The 26,760-nt window shown below is 45.9% G+C and overlaps 4 protein-coding genes and 3 non-coding genes across 8 annotated transcripts; 6 read left to right on the top strand and 1 right to left on the bottom strand.

The window, feature by feature from the left end:
• Positions 1–373: 373 nt before the first annotated feature.
• LOC131108623 (retinol dehydrogenase 10-A) lies at positions 374–8,295 on the bottom strand. Its single transcript, XM_058059776.2, has 6 exons — positions 7,722–8,295; positions 7,191–7,417; positions 3,151–3,249; positions 1,888–2,033; positions 1,381–1,512; positions 374–1,315 (listed from the first exon to the last, which is right to left on the bottom strand). The coding sequence occupies exons 1-6, from the start codon at positions 8,005–8,007 to the stop codon at positions 1,192–1,194; spliced, it is 1,014 nt and encodes a 337-aa protein (XP_057915759.1). The 5' UTR covers positions 8,008–8,295; the 3' UTR covers positions 374–1,191.
• A 1,914-nt stretch (positions 8,296–10,209) lies between these two features.
• rpl7 (ribosomal protein L7) lies at positions 10,210–12,604 on the top strand. The gene is made up of 7 exons (XM_058059974.2): positions 10,210–10,286; positions 10,761–10,863; positions 10,958–11,124; positions 11,375–11,512; positions 11,734–11,843; positions 12,145–12,360; positions 12,556–12,604. The coding sequence occupies exons 1-6, from the start codon at positions 10,273–10,275 to the stop codon at positions 12,351–12,353; spliced, it is 741 nt and encodes a 246-aa protein (XP_057915957.1). The 5' UTR covers positions 10,210–10,272; the 3' UTR covers positions 12,354–12,360; positions 12,556–12,604.
• Positions 11,563–11,655, top strand: LOC131109233 (small nucleolar SNORD12/SNORD106). The gene has a single exon (XR_009120713.2). It is a non-coding gene; the product is annotated as a small nucleolar SNORD12/SNORD106 (small nucleolar RNA).
• On the top strand, positions 11,879–11,969 carry LOC131109232 (small nucleolar SNORD12/SNORD106). Its single transcript, XR_009120712.1, has one exon. It is a non-coding gene; the product is annotated as a small nucleolar SNORD12/SNORD106 (small nucleolar RNA).
• On the top strand, positions 12,398–12,488 carry LOC131109231 (small nucleolar SNORD12/SNORD106). Its single transcript, XR_009120711.2, has one exon. It is a non-coding gene; the product is annotated as a small nucleolar SNORD12/SNORD106 (small nucleolar RNA).
• Positions 12,605–12,731: 127 nt separating the features above from the next.
• On the top strand, positions 12,732–14,749 carry lg5h8orf89 (linkage group 5 C8orf89 homolog). Its single transcript, XM_058059976.2, has 5 exons — positions 12,732–13,175; positions 13,503–13,635; positions 13,788–13,895; positions 13,961–14,016; positions 14,080–14,749. The coding sequence occupies exons 1-5, from the start codon at positions 12,905–12,907 to the stop codon at positions 14,220–14,222; spliced, it is 711 nt and encodes a 236-aa protein (XP_057915959.2). The 5' UTR covers positions 12,732–12,904; the 3' UTR covers positions 14,223–14,749.
• A 1,087-nt stretch (positions 14,750–15,836) lies between these two features.
• On the top strand, positions 15,837–23,491 carry pabpn1 (poly(A) binding protein, nuclear 1). 2 transcript variants are annotated; one of them, XM_058059373.2, is made up of 7 exons: positions 15,837–16,304; positions 17,674–17,782; positions 18,414–18,481; positions 18,613–18,719; positions 19,077–19,164; positions 19,266–19,417; positions 22,948–23,491. In XM_058059373.2, exons 1-7 carry the CDS (start codon positions 16,167–16,169, stop codon positions 23,135–23,137), a joined length of 852 nt encoding a protein of 283 aa, XP_057915356.1. In that variant the 5' UTR covers positions 15,837–16,166; the 3' UTR covers positions 23,138–23,491. The 2 variants fall into 2 exon arrangements, with proteins under 2 accessions (XP_057915356.1, XP_057915357.1); XM_058059374.2 differs by having other exon boundaries at positions 15,840–16,304; positions 22,093–23,102.
• The last annotated feature ends 3,269 nt before the right edge of the window (positions 23,492–26,760 follow it).

Raw genomic sequence — 26,760 nt, 5'->3', positions numbered from 1 at the left:
AAAAAAAGTCACATTAGGATGAAAAAAAAATCACAGAAAAATTATGACAAAATTAAATTGTTAAAAAATGTATTTAAATTTTTTTTCCAGGAAGAAAAAAATAATTTTGGGGTGAGATCATCTTGGAAGGCAATTGGGTATTTTTAACCTTTATATTTGATGTTGCTTCATGTCTTGGCATGACTCATTGAGGTTTTCCTTTTTACTGCTATTATCATCTCCTATTGTCAGCGCTGCTAACAAAGACCAGCAGTGACTCGGCGGAGCTCCATATCAGCCACTCATACGCAACAATGGAAAGCGACGCCGGCGTGAGTCACCCGGTTTCGAGAAAGTGAGGCTTTTCTAACGCGGAAGCAACACCAAAACACCATTTGGTAATAATCTAAATCACTTTATTAATTTAAGTTAGGTAGAGACACTAAACATCGGAACCACACTTTGCTTTGCTATGGAGCAGAAAATTACAAAAACAAACAAACAAAAAAAAAGGTTGATGTCATACTGTCCAAAAAAATAATAAGAGGTAGAGAATTTAGGCTCATTGCTGTGACTGAAGGAATGATGCCTGTTGGAATGTCACTGAACTTTTCAAACGCTGTCATCCCCATCCGTCACATCGGGAGAGTCATTTGGGTTACAACATGGAAAGACACTTTGAACGGGACAAACGGACGCCTGTGTTACTTCTTGGACAAAGAACACATCTTTTAAATAGGCGTGGAACTTGTTGAAACGGTGGGCAGTGGAGAGGAAGATTAGAAAATTACAGTGCATGTCTACAAAAAAAAAAAAAATCAAAACCAAAAGTGAAGATGTGTTTTTTTTTTTACTGTCTGTACAGTAACATACTGTATATTCCCACAATGACGCTAGATAAGCTGGTGACTAAATAGTTAATTATTGGATACCGTTTCTGTACGATTTCAAAACTACTGACAGTATATAGATGTCTCTTAAAAAAAAACAAAAAAAGAAACACACACACACGCACAAAACGACAAATAACTCCATTGTGTAGTACACAGCTTTCTTTGTTCCAGAGGAACAATATGGTAAACCTTTGCATTTGCTCAATGCAAGTGCACCAGCCCACATTCAGTCTTTCAACCCCCCACCCCCCCTTCCACAGTGGTCGTCTCCTCCTCGTGCTTGCAGGATTGTGTGCCGCAGCCCCCCCCTTTCTCCCGCCTAGATCCCGTTCTTGGCGTCGTTGTTGTTCATGGCCTCCTTCCGCTGTGCCAGGAAGGGGTACATGCACTTGTCGGCGCCGAGGAAGCGGTACATGCACACGATGGCCTCGAAGGGCAGGATGCTGCAGGAGGTGCAGGTTAGTGGGGCGGGTGGTTGCCATGGCGATATGGTGGGAGTTGGTGTTACCTTTTCATGAAGTTGACCATGTAGACGATGCGAGGCGTGCAGATCATTGGCTGGTCCGTGAGGATGGCACGCATGGCCTGCTTGACGCAGAACTCGGGCTTCAGGGGGGGCAGGAACGGTTCAATCTCCTTCCTGAATGCAAGAGAAAGGGGAAAATTAGGAGGAAAAATTTCTAGGACTGATCACAAAGGTTATGTAGAGAAGATTTCGGCACGTTATGAGCAATAACAGTACATGGTGATGCTTGGTGGTGGGCGGGGCCAGTGGGGGCACGGCGCACCTGCTGGCCGAGCTCTCCTGGGAAAGTGTCCCTATCTTTGTGGCCGATTGCGATGCACAAAAGGCACGGCTGACCGCCCGCTTTGAAGATCAAATGTTATTTGTGAGCCACTTTTATAGGGAGAAAATTACAGATGGCAAACTCTTGGCAGGAGCACCAAAAAGCCTCGCGACACGCAAACACAAAAAGAGCCAACCTCTGTGTGTGTGTGTGTGTGTGTGACTCACCTTATCCTGCAGCCTTTGAACATACCGGTGTCCACCAGGTAAGGACACACCAGGGTCATGTTGATGCCGTCCTTCTCCGAGGCTTTCAGTTCGTGGCTCAAGGACTCGTGGAAGCCGATGGCACCGAACTTGCTGGCGCAGTAATCCTGCATGGAAAGCAGGATGATAAGGTCGGGGTGTTTCTGTACGTTGAACGTGTTTGTTCTTGCATGGACCCGCACCCCCACATAGGTCATCATCCCAGCAGGTAGCGTCATTAGTGGTTTTGACTAAGCTGTGTTTACATGACTGTGGTTTCTTCAAAGATAGTCTTTTTTTTTTTTTTACTTCAAACAAGGTACTGGATTACTATAAATACATGTACAAAAGTCAATACATGCATAGTTGGGTGTAATTAGAATTAAAAAATGCAAACACTCAGCTTTTTTCCCCCTTTAAATTTCCAGAGGTCACCCGCCCAAGTTCCATCTATTTAGGACTATTTTGTATTAATCATGACAATTAAGTTGCATGTATGGGAGGAAAAACAGTTATGGATAAATTCTAATTATTATTATTATTTTTTAGAAAAAAAGGCTGCTTGTCATAATGTTAGCAGAAAAGATGTTACATTAGCTGAAAATAAATACGTAATTTTATACTGGATATCATTCATTAATATAACTTATTAAAAATCAATGAAAAATGTCTCACAGCAAATTACAGCTTTTTGGCCCCATGGCAGGTTATTTAACACATTTTTAAAAATGCACAGACAGCGAGTACAAAAACAGGCACAATTTTCGGCAAACCTGAAATGCTAATACAAGAAAGCTGTGAGCGCATCGCGGTGTTTTGGCCGCTAATGTATGTTGCGAGGGCTTTGTTGGCCATTTTAAAAATGAATTTCACAACTTGACGAGGGAATAAAAGGCCAAAGTTTATCCGTGGAAATGGCCAGTGACATGAATACCGAGCGAGTCGCTTACAAAGCCGTGATGAAGACGTCTCCGTCGCTTGGGGAGCTGTCAGCTCCTTCTGGTCCGGGGGCCAAAGCCCCCCCTAAGTCCCCACTGCTGCGCATAGAAGAATCTATAAGAGGCTCCCTAATGCGCATCTGTGTCTCTTAATTTATCGGGGTGGGGGCAACAAGAGAAAGGGGGCTGGATCCCCGCTACCAAGCCCGGTGTGCTTGGATTTGGTGTAAAAGGGCGCTTGTGGGGGGGGCGGCGGGGGCGGATGGTGGGAACCATGAATGTGCATGCGCTGTGTTGTGATACTAACCTCCACTCCAGCTGTGCTGAACAAACCCAGCGAGCTGGCAACCGTCACAATGTGGCCGTGGTTCAGCTCCAGCATCTTGGGGAGAAAGGCCTTGGTGGTCTGCAGAGAAGGAGGGGGGGCAGGACAGTAGAAGAAGAAGAAGAAGGTTAGTTCACATGTGCCAATGCCCTTTGATCGCCCCTCCCCTCGTCTTCTCCATGGTGATGCACAAAGGAGCATCTCAATTCATAACAGGCAGAAAAAATGAAGTGGGATGAATGCTCCAAAAAGTTGACTCTTTCTCTTTGGCAGGTGTGAAAGGCTGAGAAAGGAGGATGAGGTGTTGCCAGTCCCCGCCCCCCCCCCCCTTCTTCCACCCTTCAGAACAAGCAGGTATGTGGTGTGTGTGTGTGCACGCACGCTACAGTGCAATGTGTTCTTTTCCCACACAGATCTGATAGCCATTGTTGAGTCGGGCACTAAAGGGCTGGTGACAACACCAATCGCAATCCTCCCTCCCTCTCACTCGACACGATTCAGGCTCACGTTTTAAAAAGGGTCTGCCTGCACATCTTACCGTAACATGGAAGTTGCATGCAATGAACCAATCGGCATTCAGACATCACGTTAAAAACATCATTCATCACCAGCTCAGGTGCTTTTCTTTGATTTGCTAATATTTTGCCCCCTAGTGGCCATCAGATGAAATACGGAAGACACTCTGCTTATTTATTGTGGTTAATTGGGTCCAGACTGATATAAACTGAATATTCTTGTAGTAAGAGCATAGAAAACCTCAATATGTTTTGTATATGTTAACATTAGAGCCCTCTAGACATGAAATAACACCCCTATAGTCACCTTTACACTCCTATTAACCAATATAGTCGACATAATTGCAGAAAATAAGACTCATGCTCGTGTGTTGCGGTCCTATTGGAGCTGAGTGGGGGGTCGGCGTTGAGTTTTAGCTTAGCACATTCAGAGCTGCACTACAAGTGTGTTGTTAACATTACTGACACCTAGTGACCAGTCTACGATACTACATATCGCAACGTCTTTGAATATGTCGTTTGAATGATTTGTACTTGACTTCATTTCGGATTTCTATGCTTACTATCGGCAAATAATGGGTCCATTTTGCTTAAATGTGCATATTTTTGGCAAATAATATTGCAGAGGGATTACTGCATGACCAACCTGGATTTTATACCTGACTACTAATGTAAGAGGAAGTAAGCTACTTAAAAAATCATACTTCAACGTACACAATCACATCCATTCACAACTGTTATTGAACCCCCCCTACAAAAAAATCAAAGTTCCCCATATGGGCGAGCAACAAACACACTTGATGAGGATATGGATCTTTCCCAGCCAGTTGAAGCCTGGGGGTGGGGGGCCCTGACGTCCATCCAAGGCCCCCAGTGGGAGCCAATCAGCAGGTGTGACATGTGACTGCCACCATAGGAACTGACCAATCACTCTCCCAGCAGGAGGTCCCAAAAACAACCAGTAGGCCTTTTGTTGGGAGAGCGGGCGCTTGATCTCTCCGAGGCCGCGGCAGGAACAATGCCTGGAGTCTGACTTCTCCTTTGCAACCCAAAAGCCAGATCGCTGATGGTGATAAATTGGAACAACCCCCCCTCAGAAAAGTAAATAGTGCCCAGTCGCTTTGCCTTCATGTAAAAGCTTGCAGTTTAATTGCAGCTGGGAAGTCTGGCCAGAATAATCCATCATCTCAGTAAACAGAACCAGAGGGAGCGTGGTACCAGATAGCGTGAATCCACAGGCGGGGGAGGGACGGCCTCGTTAAACCCGCATCAAACCAGACGTTTGGACAGGTAATGAAACTTGAAAGCATTAAAAAAGGAGGCACTCCAGCCAGGTAGAAGTACTCAGGACTCCAAACATCTGCACTTTTCCAGGGTATAAATCTCGTAGAGCGAGCCAGAACAGCGGCGGCCGTGGGCGAGGGAGGACGTTGCGTGCAAATGAGGCATTAAGTTCAAATGTGCCCCTGATGCCACCTCCTGCTGTCGTCTTTCAGATAGCAGAAACTGGATCGCGCTTTGGACTCTGGGGCGGCTCATCCCCTCGCTACAAACACCACCGTCTGTCTCGCCTCTCATGGCAGCTCCCGGCATGCGGCCCTGACCCCTGCTGACCTATCGGACACAAAATGTGTGAAGGCAACCGGGGGGCTCGTGTCTTACATCAGAGCCGAGGCCGTAATTGGGTCTCGGCATTCCCTTGTTCCGCTAAATTACCCGCTCCTCAGCCGCCGCACAAAGCGTCTTGCACCTGGGGTGTCAGGCTGCATTAGCGCCTCGCCGACAGGAATATGAACAAAATATTGGCCCCCGAGTCGGGCCAGATGGCCGCCTAATTAGGCGGACCTCTCCCAGGACACCAGGATGGAGCAAAAAAAAAATGGCTGTGCTCACTTTTCCACAAACATCTCACCTGACAGCCGACAGAAGTGGCGCTGATCATCTCATCTGGTGGCCTTCTCAATCTTAATCAGTGTGAACCGTGTCCCAAAATGCACCACTTGGCGGACCCCAGTAGAACCCACCTCAGTTAAAAAAACAGTTGCACCAACCGGTACCATTTGAGAACCGAGCTCTGAAAGAGTCCTCCACCACGATAAATCCCATCCCCACGAGACTTGAACAGGTATCCAGTAACCCAGTAAAGTAGCCACTTCTGGTTCTACAGGAGGCGTACAGGTGCACCGAGCCCGAGGAGGGGCGGGGGAGGCCCAAACGAAATCAGTCAAGTAGGACCCTTCTGCCTGGCTGCCTCCTTTCTGTGGATACAGCAGGAATGCAGCCTGCAGAACTTGGCTCCTGTCGCCTGGCATCTTGTCAAGCTGATCCACAGACAAGAAACCAATTGTCACATAAAGTGGGTCAATAGCAGCTTACCATTACCCCTCTCGTCTCGCCGGCCCACGGCCCCGCTCCACCTCCTTCCACCCTGCTCTTTTCCCGCCACGGCAGAGAAGGTCCGACTACGCCGTATTGTTGCATCACGCCACGTCGGATCACCCCAAACTCTGCTTACAGCTTCTATCAGGGCCCGATGCAACCGGGATAGGGGTGCACACGCTACTCCGACTATCCCATTCCCACCCTCATGCCTTCGGAAACCCGCATCTCCACTGTGGGACAAAAAGAGTTATTGTCGGCGTCTTCGAATGATGACTTTGCTCGTAAAACGAAATTTCCTGCGTCCTAAATCAGCCTCACTTGGTTAGTCTTTCACCCAGGGGTGCCATTTAGGTGTTGACCGAGTTGTAAACCTGCTGTCATGTTTTTGTGGGACCCCCTCACTATGCATTTAGACAACACCAGCAGACCGGCGTTTACTTTAAAGCACGAGTACTTCCCTGTTAGCCAATATCCCCACTGAGATCCCGGCACAATTAGCTCCTAATTGGGGAGTCATCAAGCTAATGTAAGCCATTTTAACTAACATTTGCATGCAGCCGGCGCCCGTAATGTGTTGACGTAAGAAAAAGGATGGTGGACAGGTTCCCATTAGTCTAAGCTCCATTCAAACCAGCTTGTGTCTTTAATGAACCACATCCTCCACTCAGGCTGTCGCCATTCATTAAGACCTTCTTTCATCTGGACCACCCCTCTAATACACACCCCCCCATTGCCAAGCTACCCCGAAAGGAGCTACGCTTTTTACACAGAAAACACACCAGAATCCCAAATCTGCCACCCAACCGCCGGGTCCTGACTAACTCCTGGATTTGGGAAAACATAGGAAGTGAGACAAGTGATAAGCTGAATGAGGGGGAAACCTGGAAGATTTTCATTGCAAATCGGTGGAAGAGTGGACACAGTCTGCCAAGAAGAGCTGCAGACTTGCATGCAATTGATTACTTCATGTAAAGATTGTACTTTTGGCCGGTTATGTTCACGTTTTGTACATTCTACTATCACAAAACACTGAAGGACACCCAGCAGGGGACACTACCACGGAACTACCGGAATCAAACCAAAACATGCAACAAAAACCAATCCACGCTCGGTGCATCACCTCACCCAGAAGTGTGCATGGCAGTTGACCACCATGGTGCGCTCGATCAGCTCGTCGGGGCACTCCAGGAGGTGGTGGCCCGACACCACGCCGGCGTTGTTGATGAGTATGTCCACCTCGCCCACCTCTCGACGCACCTTCTCGGCCGTGGAGTAGACGCTTTCACGCTTGCCCACGTCGCACACGTATGTGTACACCTGAGGCTGGAAGGGAGGCACTTCTTCAACGCCGCCTGAAGGAGACGCGGTTGGAGGGATGAGCCGGTTTGCAGCTTTACACAAAACTTTGCTAACTTCACTTTAAGATGTCTCTGTGACCTTTTTACAAATGTCAACATTTTGACTTTAACAACAAAAAAAAGGTGTACAGTTATCAGGTTGAATCCCGAGGTTGCATAGTTTGACATGTATATGCAATTCAAGGTATTTGTAAAGGTATGCAGGTAGCATTACGTAATATTACCACATTTCAATGCATGCACTGCAAAGGCATAACAGAGTGTGCTCGTTTCTGGAGAAAAAAAAAAACAACCTCACCGTCTTTCGAGGTCGGCGTGTCCACTTCGTGATAAATCTGTCGCACCATCTCTGCCGTCTCCTCGTTGCTTTGGCTGTTTATGTCCCACAGCACCAGGGTGGCTCTCCGCCGGGCGAACTCCTTCGCGAAGAGCCGCCCGAGACCACTTCCAGCGCCGGTGATCACGCACACCTGTCCGGCCACGCTCTTCTCCTTGGGCCGCACCACCCACTTGGCCCCGGCTGTTACGAAAGCCCACAGCACCTTCAGGATGACCACGAAGAACTCCGCGATGATGATCATCATTTTGAGAAATTACGTTTAAAAAAAACAAAACAAAATATTTTCGCAACTCGCAGCGTTGAAGACTGCGTCTGCTTCACAGACCTCAGCGAGAATCGGAAAAAAGGAAACAAAAAAGCGAGTCGTTAAGTTGAGAGGGGAAAAAAGTTGCAGCTTGTCCCAGTTGGCGCAGACTTGTGAGCGCACAATACAATGAGAGGCTTCCTCCTCACTTCCTCTGCTCGTCTCATCCCGGAGCGCATCTGGGCTCGCTATTTATTCAGTCCTCCCATCAACACCGGACCCAATCGGACTGAGTCTTTAGCGCCAGTCACAATGAAGCGTCGGGTTCGCACAGCACACTCACGGCAGGCGCAAACGACAGCATTTGACTCACGCTAATCTTGCACAGAAAATCTAAGTCATTAGGGTGTCGCTACTTATTAGAATTATGACTAACAGACACCCGTCTATCAATGCAGACGTTGGAGTGGGACGATACAGGACTGCAGGCTTTGGTATCGATACGATATCAGCAGGGGTGTCCAAGCTTTTTCCACACAAGGCTGTATACTAACAAAATCAAATAAAATGACATTTTGTATTGGTATGCATATATATTTTTATTTATTTTGTAATGTATGATATTTTGAGCCAATAAAAAATAAACAGTGGCCCACAAATGGCCCTCGGGCCACACTTCGGAGACCCCTGGCATACATGGCCCACTAGGATTTGGGGTACCATTTTGATACTGATTTAGATATAACTAATATAGAAATTTTATAAAAACAAACATTATATACTAGACTTGTGTACTTCAAGCCTTTTCTCTTTTCATTGTGACATATTTGTTTTGATATAATAGTATATATTTGACAATATTTCATACAAATAACAACAATATAATATATAAAACAAGAACTTCTATTGGTTCTCATATAACTCATTTGGCTTTTTGCCCTGACGTATTCCCTTAATTTGTAAACAATATACCGTATAAATATACTTGATATCGCTAAAGTCGGTGTTTGGATGGATGTGTGCCAGTTATTATTCGATATCACCAGCTGTTGACATTTCATTGGCAGGTAGTGAAAGTGAATCGATCCCCCTGACAGACGTGAGAGTGAAGAAGATCCGAATTATTGTTGGAATGGTTCATAAGAGTACTGCACGACTGTATCTGCTTGGGTCCTTGTCTTAAAGGTAATTGTATTATCTCGCACGAGTGTGACCGGGACAAAAACAAATGTGCCCCAATCATCAAGATAAGTGGCGCACCTGGAGCGCGTTCAAAGTGCGAACATTCACCCCCCCCCCCACCCCCCACCATATCCACTTGTCCTGAATGAGGAAAGCTCTGCACCATGCTTGCGTCAGTGACGTGCAGTGGGCGTGTCATCACTGCAAAACAGAATGCTACAGTTAAAGCATGCATGCACATTTTTGTTTACGTTATAGAGGGGCGTTTACGTGCATGGATAAAGTGTAGTACTTTGTAGTTTTTGCAAAAAGAAAGTTACATAATGTGAATCACAAGAGAGACACGTATTCTCAAAGTATAAGTATAAAGTATCGGATTTGCATGGTCGAACTTTATTTTCCAACTAAAAAAAAAATCTGGATTGTTGTGAAGGAAAATGATTCCAAAGGCTCCCTCAATGCAGACGCTCTCTGTGACAGGCCTGTAAAAATTAAGCCATACTGCCCTCTTCGGGAAAGGTAGTGTACTGCAAGTGGTATCCTTTTTTTGTATTTTAAATGGTCACTTAACGATACAGTACAGCAGATCAATACAAACAAAAATATATTTTGTGTTGACACTCATGAGCTACCCATTACTATATGTTTTAAAAACTATGTGGAGAAAAAAATGTGTATAATGAAAAAAATAACAGTGGAAAATACGTTTTTAAACAAAGCTTTAGTGAAGAATTCGTCAGTTTTTGACAATGTATCCCATTTAAATCATCAACTTCTTTTAAATTATCAATTTCTTACGTCTGTAAGAAATCTATTTTCAATTACTCCGCACTGTAATGTGAATAATTTAAGCTAAACAATCATATTAATTCTACGTTTCAGCTGATAATTATGATTAATTGTTCATCACTATTACATGCAAGCACAATGTCTTTGTTCCTCAACATGCTTTATTTTACAAAGTGAAAATGTGTTTGTGACTCATAAAAATGGATCAGGCAGCGGCGAGGACAGCCCAAATGAGTCCTCGAGTCTTTAACACGCGCATGCGCAGAGTGGGCTTTCTCTTTCCCGGTGGACGCCATGGCGGACGCAGAGTGAGTGTCTACTGCGATGATCAAATCTTAATGCATCCTTTGTTAACGCACGTTTCCGAGCCGTTTTGAAGCTTCGAGTCTCGTGTTTAGTTTATAAATATTTTTACCTTGTTTGTATTGTGAAGGATAGTGGACGTAATTCGTCTTCGGGGCCACTTTTTTTCAGACAGTGTAGCTGAGTACAACATGGCTGTCTTTCCAGTTCCGATACGATAGCTGTGGCAAAAGCCTGCTACACCGGGGACCTAACGAGATGATTTGCTATGGAATAGCCTGTACATACCGTTATGTGTATGCATGGAGTATTAGTGGCGGTCATTTTAGCGTTCTTTCCGAATGTTCACCGTGTTGCTGCCGGTTTAGCATGCCAGCTAACAAGTTGGCGTCTCTAGGCTTCTACGAGACTAGAAGCTGCAATGATGCAACGTGTTCATCTCTCATCCGACTTGACTCGAGATAATTGCTTTCTCACAGAAAAAAGAAGGTTCCGGCCGTCCCTGAGAGCCTTTTGAAAAGGCGAAAGGCCTTCGCCACCATGAAGGCCGTCCGCATCAAGAAGATGCTGGCAGAGAAAAAGGTATTATTGGGCCGTGAACGTATCAGGTGATTCTGACCTGCTTGCATTGACGTTCAAATGCTTTGATTAACAAGTTTTTATTTCACATCCACAGGCTCGCAAAGTAACCCGAAAATTGATCTACAAGAGGGCTGAGAAGTACTACAAAGAGTACAGGCAGATGTACAGGCGTGAGATTCGCCTTTCACGTACTGCCCGCAAAGTAGGAAACTACTATGTGCCAGCTGAGCCCAAACTGGCCTTTGTCATCAGGATCAGAGGGTAAGCCAAGGTTTGTCATCAACAGGACTGTCTTGATATTTTACTGAAACCTACTACAGTATAGTGTAGCTTCAAAGTAGCCATGAGGTCAGTGTCTGTGGTTAATGATGCAGTCTTTCCCCGACTTATCGACTATGGTGATACAACCACTTACAATAAGCCAAATTATGTCTGAAACCACACCACGTCCTTGTTTGTGTATATTGCGACCTTACCAGTTTGCCTGCTAATCCCAATCATTGTTTGGCAGCATCAACGGCGTCAGCCCCAAGGTCCGCAAAGTTCTGCAGCTGCTCCGTTTGCGGCAGATCTTCAACGGCGTCTTTGTCAAGCTGAACAAGGCTTCCATCAACATGCTCAGAATTGCCGAACCTTACATCGCTTGGGGGTGAGTCCCTCATGGAACAGAACCTAAGTAGACGAGACTTAGAGATTTGGAGTGTGGTTCATGATGCACAACTTTTTTCCCCGTCTTATCGACCATGGTGAAGGAAAACAAACTCAAAAGCCAATTTTGTCTGAAACCAGTCGTTTAATTCCCATGTGAATCTGCTGTCCTGTTTTGCCAAAGTGAAGTAAACTTCATTTTTTTTCCCCCAAACCGGCCAGGTACCCCAATCTTAAGTCTGTGCGTGAGCTCATCTACAAGCGTGGCTTTGGGAAGATCAGGAGACAACGTATTGCCCTCACAGACAACTCGCTGGTGGAGAAGAGCCTTGGTAACGTGCACACTTCACTTGCAGCTGTGTTGACTTTTGTGGTTGATGATGCACACTTTTTTCCCCGTCTTATCGACAATGGTGAAACAAACTGAAAACTAAGCCATTTGTGTCTGAAACCACAATAGCTTGATAGCCACATTAAGATTTGGTTAAGTTGGACATATGACCAACATGAAACTATCAATGGCGCCAACAGAGGGCAATATTGGGTTGTGTGGTAAACTTTTTAGGTGTCAAGCACCACAGCCCCCACACCCGCTGGAAGTGTAGCTTCATGTCCTCACAATTTCCTCTGCAGGCAGAACCGGCATAATCTGTGTTGAGGACCTCATTCATGAGATCTACACTGTCGGCAAGAACTTCAAGGCGGCCAACAACTTCCTGTGGCCCTTCAAGCTGTCGTCACCACGCGGTGGCATGAACAAGAAGACCACACACTTTGTGGAGGGAGGAGACGCCGGCAACAGGGAGGATCAGATCAACAGAATGATCAGGAGGATGAACTAAGTCAATGGTAACTAAGCTTGCAGACCTTCAGAGTAAACGTATTGTTTGTGGTTAAGGATGCACATTTTTTTCCCCGTCTTATCGACTATGGTGATAACCAACTAAAAATAAGCCAAGTTTGTCTGAAACCACATCTAGACCTGTTAAATGTTTGTTTGGATGGTCCGTATACAACAGTTAACCATTTTGTTTTTTATTTCAGGTTTGTACAAGACTCAAAATATACAATAAAAAACATACCAAAAAATGTATTTGATTCTATTTTCTTTAAATGCCATCCAATAATATTGTGGGGCACTCATTTGAGAGGAAGCAGGATGTCACATGGCAGACTTGTATGACATTGTTTTAAAGCACTTTTACTTTCAATGGTGTTGCACTGCAGACTGATATGCTCGCTGGGCCATTTTAATGGTTTACATTAGTCATGTGACCCATGTTTCACCTGATATTGTAACTGGAGGCTGCACCAGGTGGGGCTTTAGGACTCATGTTGCTATGGTAACTGTTCATCTGGCCACAGTAGTGTAGACTTGGTGACTCGCACTGTCATGACTAAGGGCGAGCATGGCCCAACACTTCACCGCACCAGTAACTCCGCGGGCACACCTCAAGTGGTAATGTACGGATGCCGTACGATGCCTTTGCACCTGAACGCATCGACCACTGAAGCCTTCATGGTCGAGGGACTCTCCAATTGCAACCAGCGTGGGCCCGACTGCATCGGTCGTTCTACATACGGCGGCTTTGGGATGGGAGCCGCTTCAGGACGACTCCCGTTCAGGCAACAAATGCGGACATTTCCAACGATTCAACCGAGTTGTGAGTGAACGAGCTCTGCTACGTACACGTGAATGTAGCGTCTTGTATGCTAAATCAGCGCTAGCTAAAGAGGCGTTCATGGATGCAGGATTTTAGTGTGCAGACCTTACATTTAAGCAGCATTGTGGTCGCAAGGCAAAGTAGTAGCATGCGTTGTATATTCTGACGTCATGTGTGTTGGTTCCGAATTTCAGTTTGACTACACTTGAACGTCTCATGACCTGAAGTTGATTCACTGTAGTTATGTATATTGTCCGCTAGATGGCGGTGTTGAGCAATGTGTATTAGACAATATTAAAGGTATCAAAACATACTTTATTATTTCAGATGGCGTGTTGGAGAAGACAAATGTCTTCCGTCCACTAAGACACAACCATGTGCACCAACAGGCAGAACCACAGCCTTTTGGCCTCGCCAAGATGCTGCCCCACGGCCATTCATGGAGGCCCTTCACCCTGAGGTAACTATTCCTCAATATCTCCATTTGTGCTCCCATCTTTGACAAGAACATCAATAAAGTGGCAAAACATTCCAAGTCAGACATGATTACCAAAAGCACACTTTGAGCTAAATGCGAATAATCCACACTTCTTCATGAATTGCCCTGTGCAGCCATTCTGAGAGATATAAACCCAATCTCACTGCGGCTGCCTCGTTCCCGACCACGTTGGTCCTCAGAGGCTTGAGCACATTGCCGGTGCAGGACTGCAAGAACAGCAGGTATTTGGAGAGAGCTTCTCAAGTAAATCAAATGGGACCAATTGTTACTGTGTTACTCTCTGCAGGCCCAAAGTCAACTATCCAACCTTCAACCTCCTGACCCTTGAAGACAATCTGAAGAGTGAGTGAACAAAAAATATAGAGGACTACTTTTCTCTGTCACTCATAACATCTCCTCTTGTAGGTCACTCCTACCCAGACCCACTGGTGGGAGCCTCCCGCCCGTTCCTCCACAGGATATCTGAACTGTCGTGTTTAGCTGGCGAGACAGCAAGACAGGAAAAAGTCAAGAAAACGAGGCAGCCCAGAAAGTCCTCGTCATCCTGACAATCACAGTCAAAATGCTCCGGGAGGGAAAGTGACTCGACTGAAGGACGTCAAACCTTGTGGGCGCCTTGCTCCTTTCGGTGGCTCCTTGTCACGGCTGTTTTGTCCTCACTGGTGCTGGTTTGCTGTATAACGTGGCTACTTGTCACGTTCTCTCATATATGACCCCCCTTCACCTGGATTTCCCACGAAGTCTGGAGTAGGGAAAGGGTTGATGAGTTCCATTTTAAAACATGCATGTCTGTTTTCTTTGTCACCTCGAGAACTTGGTAGTTAAATCATGTACACTGTACATCAAACTCCATAGTTCAATATAGTGCACAGGAATGGTGTGCTATTTATGGTCATTGGGGTCATAAAACTTCCGGAAGTTCATAATTAAAATGTATGTGCTTTGTTATTTACACTGGCTAGTCTGTTATTCCCTTGGGTTGATTTTGTGCTAGAAGGGAAATGTTACATGGTGTCTTGTTTGTTGACTCAACAGCGCCCTCCTGTGGTTTGGAGTGGAAGCAGTTTAGGGAGAGACTGCCGTTGTGAACGCACGCATGCTGTATGAGGAAATACACGGAATTCATGTTACGTGGTGTGTCGTCGTTCTTCTACATGCAACATATACGTTTTTAAAATAACGTGGCCAAACATTGTCACTTTTTAAAATTAAATAAAACTGTTGACCGCGGGTTAGCTAATTATACTAGTGAGCTAGCTAGTCTCACAACAGTTGTGTGATGCTTTTTGTCCCTCAAGAGACGCTGTAGTTTGTTACATTGTGCGAACTAATATGAATTGATGAACTATAGTACTGCCACTGCTGAGCCTACACATCGACAAGCATTACTCCTTCGAGGTTTGTCGCAGATAATAAGTAATTGAGTGGCTACATTAACTCCGGAACACGTTGTGCGATACTTTTTGACCCTCAAGAGACGCCGTACTTCTTGCTACATTGTCCTTCCGAAAAAGCTATTTACTACTGTTTTAACTACAGTACAACCACTGATGTTTTGATTATAATTGGTTCGTTGTCGTTGGTGTTTGGTCGCCGATATAATTACTTTGAAAAAAATAACAAATTTGTTATTGTTTAAAACGTTTCGACGCAGGCCTTCAGTTGCGTGAAAATCACGCGTTTTTACATAGTGTTTATCAACAAGAATACAATACAAATCCTGACGTCTCTGTAAAGTGATTTTAGAATGAAAAAGAGTTAAGTATTCTGACTGCAGGATCTTTTAAATACATACACTGCCTACGTCACAACATGGAAGCCTCTCGGATTATAGTTTTTTTGAAAGAAACAAGAGGATATTTTCTTTGGCCACATACCTTTGCCATCGCTTTGCCATTTTCCACGAAGGGAGATAGTACCTTTTAAAAAACTAAAAATGATTGGGAAAAACACATTTTCAGTTTGAGCTGGCTAAGTTTACCGCGATTGACATTTGATGATCGGCACAACTCTAACCAATTATAACCACACATTATATTTGGCACCCGGAAAGGGCTACTCTCTAAACCAATGGAAACGTGACCTGGGATAAATGGGCTGGCCAGACTAGCCCAATAGCGAATGGGGTTGAAGCATACGTCCGCAGTGACACATTGCTCCGCCTCCGGCCTCCATTTCTGAACAGAGGCGACGCCGCTGCCGATCTCATGTCTTCGCCTTTTTTTTACACAGAGTTGATTCATTGAACGAGACGCTCTGTCGTTCTCTGTTATCTAAAGGCCGAGACTCAAACGTCAATTTAACGTTAGTCGATATTCACACAGTGGCTAAATTGTAGCTAGCATTTTATTTCCAGTTTTAACTTTTACAAGCGGCGTTTTCCGCCGTTTCCCCCCCTCTTGAACGCCCCACTCACTCCCCCCTTGTGTGTGAGTAGGGGCCTGTTACGTTGCTTTGACCACGAGGCGCGTCTTTACACTCGGAACGGGACAATGGCGGACTTCGGTAATGGACTAGCGGAGGAACCGCTAATAGAGCCTGACCCCGGACACCTGGACCAGCTAGAAGACCCGGATGTCGGCGACGAGGAACCGGGCTTAGAAGAGGGGGAAGCCGCAATCGAAGACCCGGTACGTGAAGGGTATTGTTTCAGTCGTATTGTTTGAACATGCTGTGATTATACTGTAGTCGCCTTGTAAAAAAACTCAAATGAGTACTTGTTAATGACTTGAACAGCTAACGACTGGCTCACATGTATGTTTAATACATTAACCGCCATTATGGTTCGCGCAGTGCAGCAGAATTGGGTGGTGACATGCGCGATATCGGCCGCCATCTTGGCGCTGGTTTCTGCGCCAGGGAGCAAGACGAAGACTCTGAATACAAATCGTCGCAAAAAATGCAAAAGGGGGGACGTGTGAAGCGGTGAGGGGCAAGGGTAGGGTAGGGTGCAGCCGTTATACACCGCCGCGCCGGTTCCCTTCGCCGAGAGAAGCCGCCTCGTTCAACGGTAATGGCACATTTTTTTGTCCCCCTTTCTACGGTCAACAACATACTCGCTGCGGCATTTCGAGGAGCGGCGTCTGGACGCGCGGATGACCTAGCGACAGCCGTGTAAAAATGCTAGCATAACTTGCTACACCACGATGCGATGCCGCCTCATGGATTTACAACCGGAGAGACTCCGCAATCACATGACACGATTAAAATGCGTCATGCTTGGTGTTTGTAACTGTTTAAAATGTGGCTGTGCGACTAGCCAAGCTAGCCGACTCCATGAGGAGGGACGTAGCATTGCATGTTGTTTGCCGATGCCAACATCTTTTTTTGTTGTGTATATATGAGCGCTTATGATGCCGCCTTCCTTTTAGCACACGTGCATTGGAGCATGATGGCGGATGTATGCGACACGTCTTTTCAAGGAGTGTCTGTCTGCATAATGAAATTGTGTTGCGGTGTTACCAACCCCCTTATTGGGTCTACATGTCATTACCTTCTCTTCTTGATGCTATTTTGATATTGCTTATTGCTTCCATGCAATAACAGATGCCAAGCGTGGCTTATTGCATTTTCCACATGCATGTACAATGCCTGGATTGTGGGTCAGTGCCTTTGGTTATGTGCTGGGTTCGGCGTGCCATTCAGCATCGCCCTAAATGGAACTGGAATGACTCCCACTGCAATGCACCACTCTTCCAGGATGGGCCACACTCACTGGGGACAGTGCCTTCTGTGTATTCCCAGTGTGACACACCTGCCTGGTTTGTCTGGAAAGGCCAAAATCTTGCTTGTGCTAATTAATGTGCCCCCCTGTTATTTGATCTCATCAACCGGTCCGATCTAATTGTCTTGATTGTGAAACAATGCAGGGGCAAATTTGTTCACCAGCGTTATAATGGGATTGTCATGAAACCTGAAATAAAAGGTTCCCGCTTACAGGAGACGGTTGCCACCACGTTTTGTTTTACGATTCACTGACGTTTGTGTTTCTGCTCCCAGGAGCTGGAGGCAATCAAAGCCCGGGTGAGAGAGATGGAGGAAGAGGCAGAGAAACTGAAGGAGCTGCAGAACGAGGTGGAGAAGCAAATGAATCTCAGTCCCCCACCAGGTATATTTTCTATTTTACAAGTGACTGCACAAATCCATTTTAACACACAATCGGTTAAGTCTGTTGCAGGAAGCATCCGCTGCTCTGTTAACGGATAATACATGCTTAGGGATTCAGAGCACACCATTTTTAAATTAGATCAGACCTGAAGTGTCGAAGTTATCCCTCATCAAATGCTCCTCGACAATTTATTTTGTACCATGCAGTTGCCCTCCTCCCCAACAACAGCAGATAGCCTTGAGGGCTGTCTGGCTGCAAACATAACTCATCCTTGGGCACTTAAGTGAATACACGGAAATATCTATGCTTTACAAAGCATGGCAAGGATGTCAAACAATAACATAACAAAGACAATAGTCTCTCGTTTATCACAATTAATTCTAGGCTTAATCGTGATATGTGAATTTCTGCCGGATTCATTATTTCTAAGTAGAATATTTGTGTAGTTAGAGCACCGAAAGCTTGTGACCAGTGTAGAATACTATGTCTTCACAACATATTTGAATGCGTACTCCGAATCCCTTATTTGTTTTACTTCATTTAGCCATTTTTATGCCTGATAATACCAATAATTTTTCCTCCACTCTCGATGCACGTTGGGTACTTTAAAATTCTCTGTTGTTTTTTGCAGTTGGCCCAGTCATCATGTCTTTTGAAGAAAAGATGGAAGCAGATGGCAGATCCATATACGTTGGAAATGTGAGTAGATTTTTGCTCGCGTTGACATGTCATAAGTTGTTTACTTCTGGTAATTTCTTAGAAAAGCATTTCCTCGCTTATTCGTGTATTCTTAAAATGTAAAGATGGACTCAGTATGATTAATTTTCTAGGTGGACTACGGCGCCACTGCGGAAGAGCTTGAGGCACACTTCCATGGCTGCGGTTCAGTAAACAGAGTCACCATCCTGTGCGACAAATACACGGGGCATCCCAAAGGGTAACCTGGCATTCCTGGCACATTGACGTTTGGTACATGTGGTCGGTCTGGCATAGCTTAATAGCAGGGGTGTCCAAAGTGCACTCGGGCGCCGTTTGCCGCTTGTCTAATTTGCTAAGTTGCTTTTTTGAAAGATTATTTAAAGCATTCTCATTGCGCTCCAAATATAGTGAGAACATTGCACAAATACAATACTGATTACAAATCAGTGAAAGAATGGGCAAACCGGAATGGCTCAAATTCTAACGATGCCCAACCCTAACGAGTTCCCATTCCGCTGTGCAGTCACCAGGCGGCCAGTAGCGTTGTCTCTGTTGTGTGTGTGTTATATCCTGCCATAAACTTTTAATTTCCTAGGTTTGCCTACATCGAGTTTTCAGACAAAGAGTCTGTAAGGACAGCCATGGCTTTGGACGAGTCACTTTTTAGAGGACGGCAGATCAAGGTGAGGCTTTTAAAAGGACACCCTGTTGTGATGGTGGGGGCCGCGTCGCCATCGCCACACAGATTGGTCTTGCTTCAATGCGTTGCACGATCCCCTTGCAGGTTGGCGCAAAGAGAACAAACAGACCCGGCATCAGCACCACAGATCGCGGCTTTTCCCGCGCCCGGTTTCGATCACGGGGAGGGAATTTCACGTCACGGGCGCGCTACTACAGCGGCTACACACCACCTCGAGGCAGAGGACGGGCCTTCAGGTGAGTGGGACGCATTGTAGGAGAGCACTGCATGAACGACATCCTCATCACCTGTTGTACTCGCATGGTCAACGACTGGGGAATCATTTTCTTTTACGGATCATGAACGACTCAAATGGGCCCCTCAAAGGTTGATTTCATTGTTGGCGCACAGTGCAGGTGGTCTGCAAGGTTCCCTCGGGGACACATTCATTTGGGTAGTGTTAGGGTTGTACCAATTGGATGACTTAGATGGACACGATTTCTTGTTATCTATGTTTGGGTTAGCGTCTGACCTTCCGTGTATGTAGATTATCTACATGATATCCATCACGTCGTTAAAACAAGGCAGCTTTGGCCAAAGTTTGACGATTGTTTTTGTATGACTAATTCGAAATAAAGTCCAGAAAGGAACTTTATGGCTGTCTTTGTATGAGTAAGTGTCTCATCATGTTTGCTCACTGGGATTTAACCCGCATTGCAAGTGTTGATGTGATCCGGTTCCAAGTTCAAGTGAGGGAATACGGATGGCATGGCAGCACAGTTGTTTTAATCCGACCCAAAACCTGACTGCTGCATCCCCATGGTGAATGCTAGCATTGTGCACCCGGGGCCCCCAGCAGAAGCCTGCTGAGGCGGCGCTGAACATTCATTCTTATGAATCTTGTTATCGTCACGAGGGGGGCTGCTGGAGCCTATCCCAGCTGACTTCGGGCGAGAGGCGGTGTTCACCCTGGACTGGTGGCCAGCCAATCACAGGGCACATATAGACAAACAACCATTCACACTCACATTCATACCTATGGACAATTAACCTGTTGTTTTTGGAATGGGGGAGGAAACCGAAGTCCCTGGAGAAAACCCACACATGCATGGGAGAACAGGCAAACTCCACAAAGACATGGCCAAGGGTGGAATTGAACTCGGGTCTCCTAGCTGCGAGGCCTGCTCGAGCATGCTTTGCCATATCACAACTCATTCCCACATGCTCTCATCCTCCCAAGGTAACGTGAAGAGTCAAGACTCCTGTGTTGACATTCGTGTGTCCTTGCATGTCCATCAGCACACATGCGGTGTGCCCCCAAAGCCGCCACTTTTATGGTGCGCACTCCCAGAGACAAAGGTTCATGACTGCAGCTTGACGACAACCACTGGTTGTGTGTGTGTGTGTGTGTGTGTGTGTGTGTGTGTGTCAATTAGGATGTGTCTCCTGTCTGGCTTTTGTGACCATGTGAGTGTTCTCGAGGTTATCAATCCCGCCCCTTTCCACCAAATGTCCAGGCACTAACAGCTCCTGGAACTAAAAGGCTCCCGTGGCTTCCACCGGATATCAAACTTCAAAATCAGACGTTTTTTTACTAGTGACAACAATTCATTGATTTGAAATGGATGAATTTAATTATTGTCAATGTTTTGCAGCTACTTATGTATAACAAAGGCTAAAAAATATAATGTGGTCCTTGGATAAATGTGTTTTATGTGGTTACTCAATTCATTGAACAAAATAGACATAATTGATAGATACAAACCTCATTTTTAAATAAACATACATAAGGTCCCAAAATAATGTAAATAAGGAATGTTCCTGAAAAGGTGGAAAATGGGCGACTGCATTTGTGTGTGTGTGTTGCGTCTGTCTTGGAGCCCCCACACCACCAACCTAGAGATTGAATGCCCCCCCTTTCCAGGAATTATGCTAGCTGGCATTGGTGGTTATAAGGGCTGAAGATGGGCATTGTTGCTTCTTGCATGGCATCTCCAATTGAGGCTAAATTGAGTGCAATGCCAGGCTGCCGCCAGCTGAGGCGCTGTTGGGTCTGCCTGTGTTATGAAGTTGACCTCCAGCATCAGTGTCATCAGGCATTTTTTTGCTCACTCTTGACCCCTGGGGATTGAAGCAGGAGTTCAGAACATGCAGCGAGGTGCTCCGATAGCCATCGGTTTGAAAGACATGAGTGGTGTGTTTCTTAAAGAGACAGTACGAAATGCTGGTGTTTGCTCTCAAATGTGGGGAGCAAAGCATTTGTATGATCTCTGTTCTGGCTCCATCTTCTCAAAGGTTGGAGAGAGAGAAAGAGGGAGAGTGCACCTCTGCTACCTGCCCCCCCCCTTTTTTTTTACACCGACATACATTATGATTATGATGATTCAGCAGTCCATGTAATGAAACACTGGCATAGCAGTGCTAGCCTGGTACATCTTATTGATCCGAATATAATTTTTAACTTGTCAATAGCAGTAGGTAGATTACAGTAAGGTTATATTTATTTTGTCAAAGGGCAGTGCTGTACAAATATTGTAAAAAGTTGGGATTTCCTGACTTATTCCATGACATAACTTGAATGTCATAACTGCGTCTGCTGGGTTGAATACTGAATATATTTTTTTAATTCTTGCATTTCTCCCAGCTGCCATTTGAGGAAAAGCTTCTAAAATAGACTTTAAAAGAGCCCCACCCGTTCAGGCGGCTTCTGACGCCTTCTCTCCGGTAGAGGCCGCAAATAGACGCTTTATATTCGGGTCAATATGGTCATCGTCGTAATAAACCCTGTCCCAGTTGTTTTTCCCAGACACATTTTGAACGCACGGCGGCAGATCCCAATTGATTGGAACGCCACACCAGGAAATTGGTGGCCATCTTCTTAAGCCAACCAACCAGGAAAGAAACTCACCCTCTTTTTCTCTCTCTCTTCCAGGGGCCGAGGGCGAGCACCGTGGTATTCCCCTTACTAAACACCCACCACACACCCCCCACTCCCCTCAACCTTTTTACTATCAACCCCCCTCCCTTCTCTGTCCCCGTTTAAAAACACACAATGAAAAAAAAAACAGCCCTCCCCTTCCCCAACCAAAAAAAAGAAGAGTCCCAGAAGAGAGAAACAAAAAGAAAAAAAAAACACTCGTGGACAGAGAGACTGACTGTCTGCTTTTGTATGTGAGCGTGCGTGTGCGCAGGTTGGTGCGGCCCCCCCTTGGTAAGATATATATATATACGTTGGCTTTTCGGGGCAGGAAAGTTTTCTTTTCTTCTGTGTTGGCTTTGGGGGGGGTGTGGGTGTTTGTGGGGTGGGGGGGGGGGTGAGGATGGTATCTCAGGCTGCAGATGTGTCTCCTTTGGTCTGGCTGTGACATCCTGCTTCCACACATCACCCCCGCCACCAGGAAAAGAGTCAGGGGGGGAGGGGGCATGAGACTTTTTTGGGAGGGGGGCGGGTTATTTTGTGTTGGAATGTGAAACTAGGCAGGGTAGTTGTTTTAAGTTGTTTGTCATTTCCTCTTTCCCACCCTTCATCTCCTCATCTTTTAACCTCCCCTCCCCTACCCCCCCGACCAGATCTCGTTCTTATCCCCACGCTACTTTTTGGACAAAAGGAGGATTCTATACTCATTTTTTTTTATTATCTTGAAAGCAGGGGGGGCTACTTTCACTTTGCCCGTTTTTATTCCTTTGGCATTTTTGGGGGTTCATCTCCAACCCCCCCTTCAATACTCCTCCAACCCCCCCACCCCTCCCTCCTCTTTGTATATTAGACCACTTCTTGTCGTTTCAGGTTTCAGGACCAGTGGCGGCTGACGACCCCTCCCCAGGTGGCGCCGGCCCCCCCCACTGTCTCCGCAGCGTCTCTCTCTCTCTCTGCTCCCGCTATGCACACTCACCCCATTCTGTCCGTGTGGGGGGGAGGGGGGCAGGGCGACCACAGGCCGGCCACGGGGGGCATTTACTACAACAGCAAACGCTGATGATGCTTTTAGTCTCTTCACACACACACACTCACACATGCACACACACACACACACAGGTCGCCAACACCCCCACTTGATTTTTCTACATAGCTGACAGGCAGGCAGGTTTTTCAGGAGCAACACCAGAGAAGATGGCTTTTTTTTTTTTTAAGGGAAGGTGCAGGTGCGTGCCCCCCCAACTGACGATGCGCAGTGCAGTCACGGCTTGTCAGAGGGAGGAAAAAAAGTGGGCTTTTTTTTTTTTGGAGGGGAGGGGGTATTTTTCTTTTTTTAATTTTTATTTTTACCCCATGATTGTGTAATTACAAAAATAAAACAATAAAGCTGTTGTGTAAAAAGGAGAAGCTGTATTGTGGTCAATTCAAACACGAGCAAAGCGCTCCTGTCGCATAGAGGATCTTTGACTCACCTTGAAAACATCACCTGGGAACGTTTCAGCTCAAAGAACCCGGACCTACGAGGAAGTCGTGGGTGCCCTGGCAAGTCATGTGACTGGGTGCCCATGTGACCGGACGTCAAGCAATCACGTCCGGTCAACGTGATATTTTTGTCTAAACTGCGAAGAGCCTCGCAGCAGTCGTTCCGCTTGTTCGTCGAACAAACCGGACAAGCAGACGGCGGACCTTCGTGTCCTTGAACAGCCACGAGTGGAGAGTTAACCGGTAAGCCCATCGAACACGGTCAAGTGTGCATCTTGCCGATTGTAGACTTAACCGGTAAGCCCATCGAACACGGTCAAGTGTGCATCTTGCCGATTGTAGACTTAACCGGTAAGCCCATCGAACACGGTCAAGTGTGCATCTTGCCGATTGTAGACTTAACCAGGAAAGCCCATCGACCCCGAACGCACCAACAGTGAAAAAGTGGATCTTGGTCGAAAGCAAGAGGTGGGCGGGGCCGATCGGAGTTTCCAATCGTTAACGATGAACAGTGTAGAAAGGTAACATGGTTGAATGTTAGCTTTGTATATGTAATATGAATTGTCTATTTAAAACAATATTGTATAAGTCTCCAATATTTTTATCACACAAACCTGTCATTGTTTGTGGTCATCACCTTCGATATGCTGAGTATTTGTCAAGGCGTCACGTTGGTGTCCCTAATATTTTGACTTTTGGTGGTCCTACTTGTGGCCAGGGTACACCCAAACCTTTCGGCACACTTTAGGGGTGTACTACATCAATTGACCACAAGTATGCCCAGGTGTACCTGGAAGCCTTGGGTCCAAACACATTTTTGTTGTGTGATTTGGTGTATATATAGTTTTACAAATCCTATAAATATCTTCAACATATTAGGGCCACCAAAGGTCAAAATATTAGGGCATTCTTGATCGAAAAAATGCCTTGCATCATGTCCGAAAAAAGGTCTTACTATACATCATGTCCTAAAAAATGCCTTACTATACATCATGTCCTACATCTTCATGAAGCAGGCAGAGAAGATCAGCAGGTCCTGGCTTGTTTAGACATATTTTGAAGGACTTTAGAATTCACTGTATTTATGTTCAAATCATCTCTCGCTCTCTGACACGTAAACATAAGTCATTGAACAAACAACACTGCACACTCATCACCTCCGTTATAACATGACGTGTGCTTACCAACTGGTTAGCTCCATGGGTAGCACTGTAGGTTGGTGCAGAGGAGCGGGGTTCAATGCCTGGTGTGGGCAACTAATGTTGTTCGTCATTTTTCAATTTCTCCAGGTCTGGCAGGTCTTTCCCAGTCATCACCGCCGTTATAACATCACTAATGCCTGCCAGTTGTATAGCTCAGCTGGTAGCACCACGGATTCATGGTGTAGGGGATCACGGTTCAATACCTGGTCAGGGTAAGTGTAGTTGAAAGGCATTTTGCCATATGTCCAGTTCCAGCACCGATCATAGTCATCACCTCCGTTATAACATCCTGAATGTCTGCAAGCCTACTAGCTCCATTGGTAGCACTGCAGATTCATGGTGCAGGGGCGTGAGGTTCAATACCTGGTCAGGGCAAGTATGGGTCATTTTGCCATTTGTCCAGTTCTAGCACCCATCGTAGTCATCACCTCCGTTATAACATCATGAATGTCTGCCAGCTGACTAGCTCCATTGGTAGCGCCGCAGATTCATGGTGCTGGAGTACTGTGTTCAAATCCTAGTCGGTCCAAAAAAAAAAAAAAACAAAACAAAAGTGATAGGGTGTTGCCTTCCCAGTCGGCACAATGAGGGGTGTGTGTAACTTCCCCCCTCAACTTCAAATTATGCATGATCCCGCCTCTAGAGGGATTGTTAAATAAATATGTGCCTCAACTGGATGAAGTCAACATAAAATGAGAAGTAGGTGGAGTTAAGTGAGCGCAAAAACGTATAGTGGGGGTTGGCCGGAGGGGAGGAGGGTGGCGAGGTGGGGAGGGGGTGGTGGGGCATGGCGGTCGTGAGGGAGGTTGCGCGCGGGGTGGAAAGGCATAGTCAGCTGGCTTTTAAAAATTTTTTTTAAATCTTTAAATAAAATTTTTAAAAGATATTCTCTTGTTTGAACAACCAATGCCAGGATTTGAGCCAGGAGCTTCTACACCATGGATGAGCGGTGCTATCACCTGGGCCACAAGGCCGGCAAATATGCCTTGTGATATAACGGAGGTCATGAGTACGATAGGTGCTGGAGAAATGTTAAAACGAGTAACAACTGCAGTTGCCCTTATCGGGTATTGAACCTCGCTCCCCTGCACCATGAATCTGTGGTGCTACCAGTTGAGCTATCCTTCTGGCAAACACCATGATGTTATAACGGAGGTGATGACTACGATAAATGCTGAACCTGTGGAAATGTTAAAACGAGCAGCAACACTTGACCTCAGCGGGTATTGAACCTCGCTCTCTATGATGTTATAATGGAGGTGAGGACTACAGTTCCCCCGCACCATGAATCTTTTGCTTTACATCATGTCAAAAACAGTCATAAAGTGGTAGTGTTAGAGGTGGTGGGTTTTTGCCAAAAATCATGTCATGTCGTTTTTTTCAGCCTGACTTCCGGGCCGTGGACATGGACATCGGGGAAAACGCAGAAATGGACTACAGGATCATTGGTAGCGTTGGGCCCGGAATGTTCGACAATAGTAGCACGCAGGAAGGTGTCATCGTGTTCAGGAAGGTCAGTTGAAAAGAAATGTCAGTTGAAAAGAAATGTCACTTGCTCTTAGCTAAAAAGGTTCCCGACCCCGGATGTCTGGGGGCCCCTGTTGGGTGTGTGTGAGGTTTCCCCTGTTTTTTTTCACCAGAAAAGTGCATTAGAAGCAAGTTGAAAAAACTGGAAAAAAAACATACTAACCCCTTACGTTTCTTTTTTTCTTCAAAAATGAGCGCCCTCAAACATTGGCATGTTATGCCATTTTTTGGCTCTTCTGTTGAGTATGTGTGAGGTTTCCCCTGTTTTGACCAGAAAAGTGCATTAGAAGCAAGTTGAAAAAAAACAACATACTAAACCCTTAGGTTTGTTTTTTTCAAAAATGAGCACCCTCAAACATTGGCATTTTATGCCATTTTGGGGCTCTACTGGGCCCCCTGTTGAGTGTGTGTGAGGTTTCCCGTTTTTTGACCAGAAAAGTGCATTAGAAGCAAGTTGAAAAAAAACAACATA

This window comes from Doryrhamphus excisus, linkage group LG5 (assembly GCF_037039965.1).
Source record: "Doryrhamphus excisus strain RoL-2023G ecotype Guam linkage group LG5, RoL_Dexc_Guam_v1.1, whole genome shotgun sequence".
NCBI classification, from domain to species: Eukaryota; Metazoa; Chordata; class Actinopteri; order Syngnathiformes; family Syngnathidae; genus Doryrhamphus; species Doryrhamphus excisus.
Note: the sequence above shows the minus strand (reverse complement) of the source record. Positions and strands in the feature narration are given on the sequence as shown.

What these genes read in the sequence shown, in the direction of transcription:
- rpl7 (XM_058059974.2), top strand. An exon ending in TTTGTCATCAGGATCAGAGG is followed by an intron (nt 11,125 to 11,374) that starts GTAAGCCAAGGT and finishes ATTGTTTGGCAG; the next exon opens with CATCAACGGCGTCAGCCCCA. An exon ending in GCTGGTGGAGAAGAGCCTTG is followed by an intron (nt 11,844 to 12,144) that starts GTAACGTGCACA and finishes TTTCCTCTGCAG; the next exon opens with GCAGAACCGGCATAATCTGT.
- pabpn1 (XM_058059373.2), top strand. Translation starts at nt 16,167, where the DNA reads ATGGCGGACTTCGGTAATGGACTAGCGGAGGAACCGCTAATAGAGCCT. An exon ending in GATCCATATACGTTGGAAAT is followed by an intron (nt 18,482 to 18,612) that starts GTGAGTAGATTT and finishes TTAATTTTCTAG; the next exon opens with GTGGACTACGGCGCCACTGC. An exon ending in TTAGAGGACGGCAGATCAAG is followed by an intron (nt 19,165 to 19,265) that starts GTGAGGCTTTTA and finishes ATCCCCTTGCAG; the next exon opens with GTTGGCGCAAAGAGAACAAA.
- LOC131108623 (XM_058059776.2), bottom strand. Translation starts at nt 8,007, where the DNA reads ATGATGATCATCATCGCGGAGTTCTTCGTGGTCATCCTGAAGGTGCTG. An exon ending in CACGCCGACCTCGAAAGACG is followed by an intron (nt 7,418 to 7,721) that starts GTGAGGTTGTTT and finishes CGTCTCCTTCAG; the next exon opens with GCGGCGTTGAAGAAGTGCCT. An exon ending in TCAGCACAGCTGGAGTGGAG is followed by an intron (nt 2,034 to 3,150) that starts GTTAGTATCACA and finishes CTTTCCATGCAG; the next exon opens with GATTACTGCGCCAGCAAGTT.
- lg5h8orf89 (XM_058059976.2), top strand. Translation starts at nt 12,905, where the DNA reads ATGACTAAGGGCGAGCATGGCCCAACACTTCACCGCACCAGTAACTCC. An exon ending in TGGAGGCCCTTCACCCTGAG is followed by an intron (nt 13,636 to 13,787) that starts GTAACTATTCCT and finishes TGCCCTGTGCAG; the next exon opens with CCATTCTGAGAGATATAAAC. An exon ending in CAGGACTGCAAGAACAGCAG is followed by an intron (nt 13,896 to 13,960) that starts GTATTTGGAGAG and finishes TACTCTCTGCAG; the next exon opens with GCCCAAAGTCAACTATCCAA.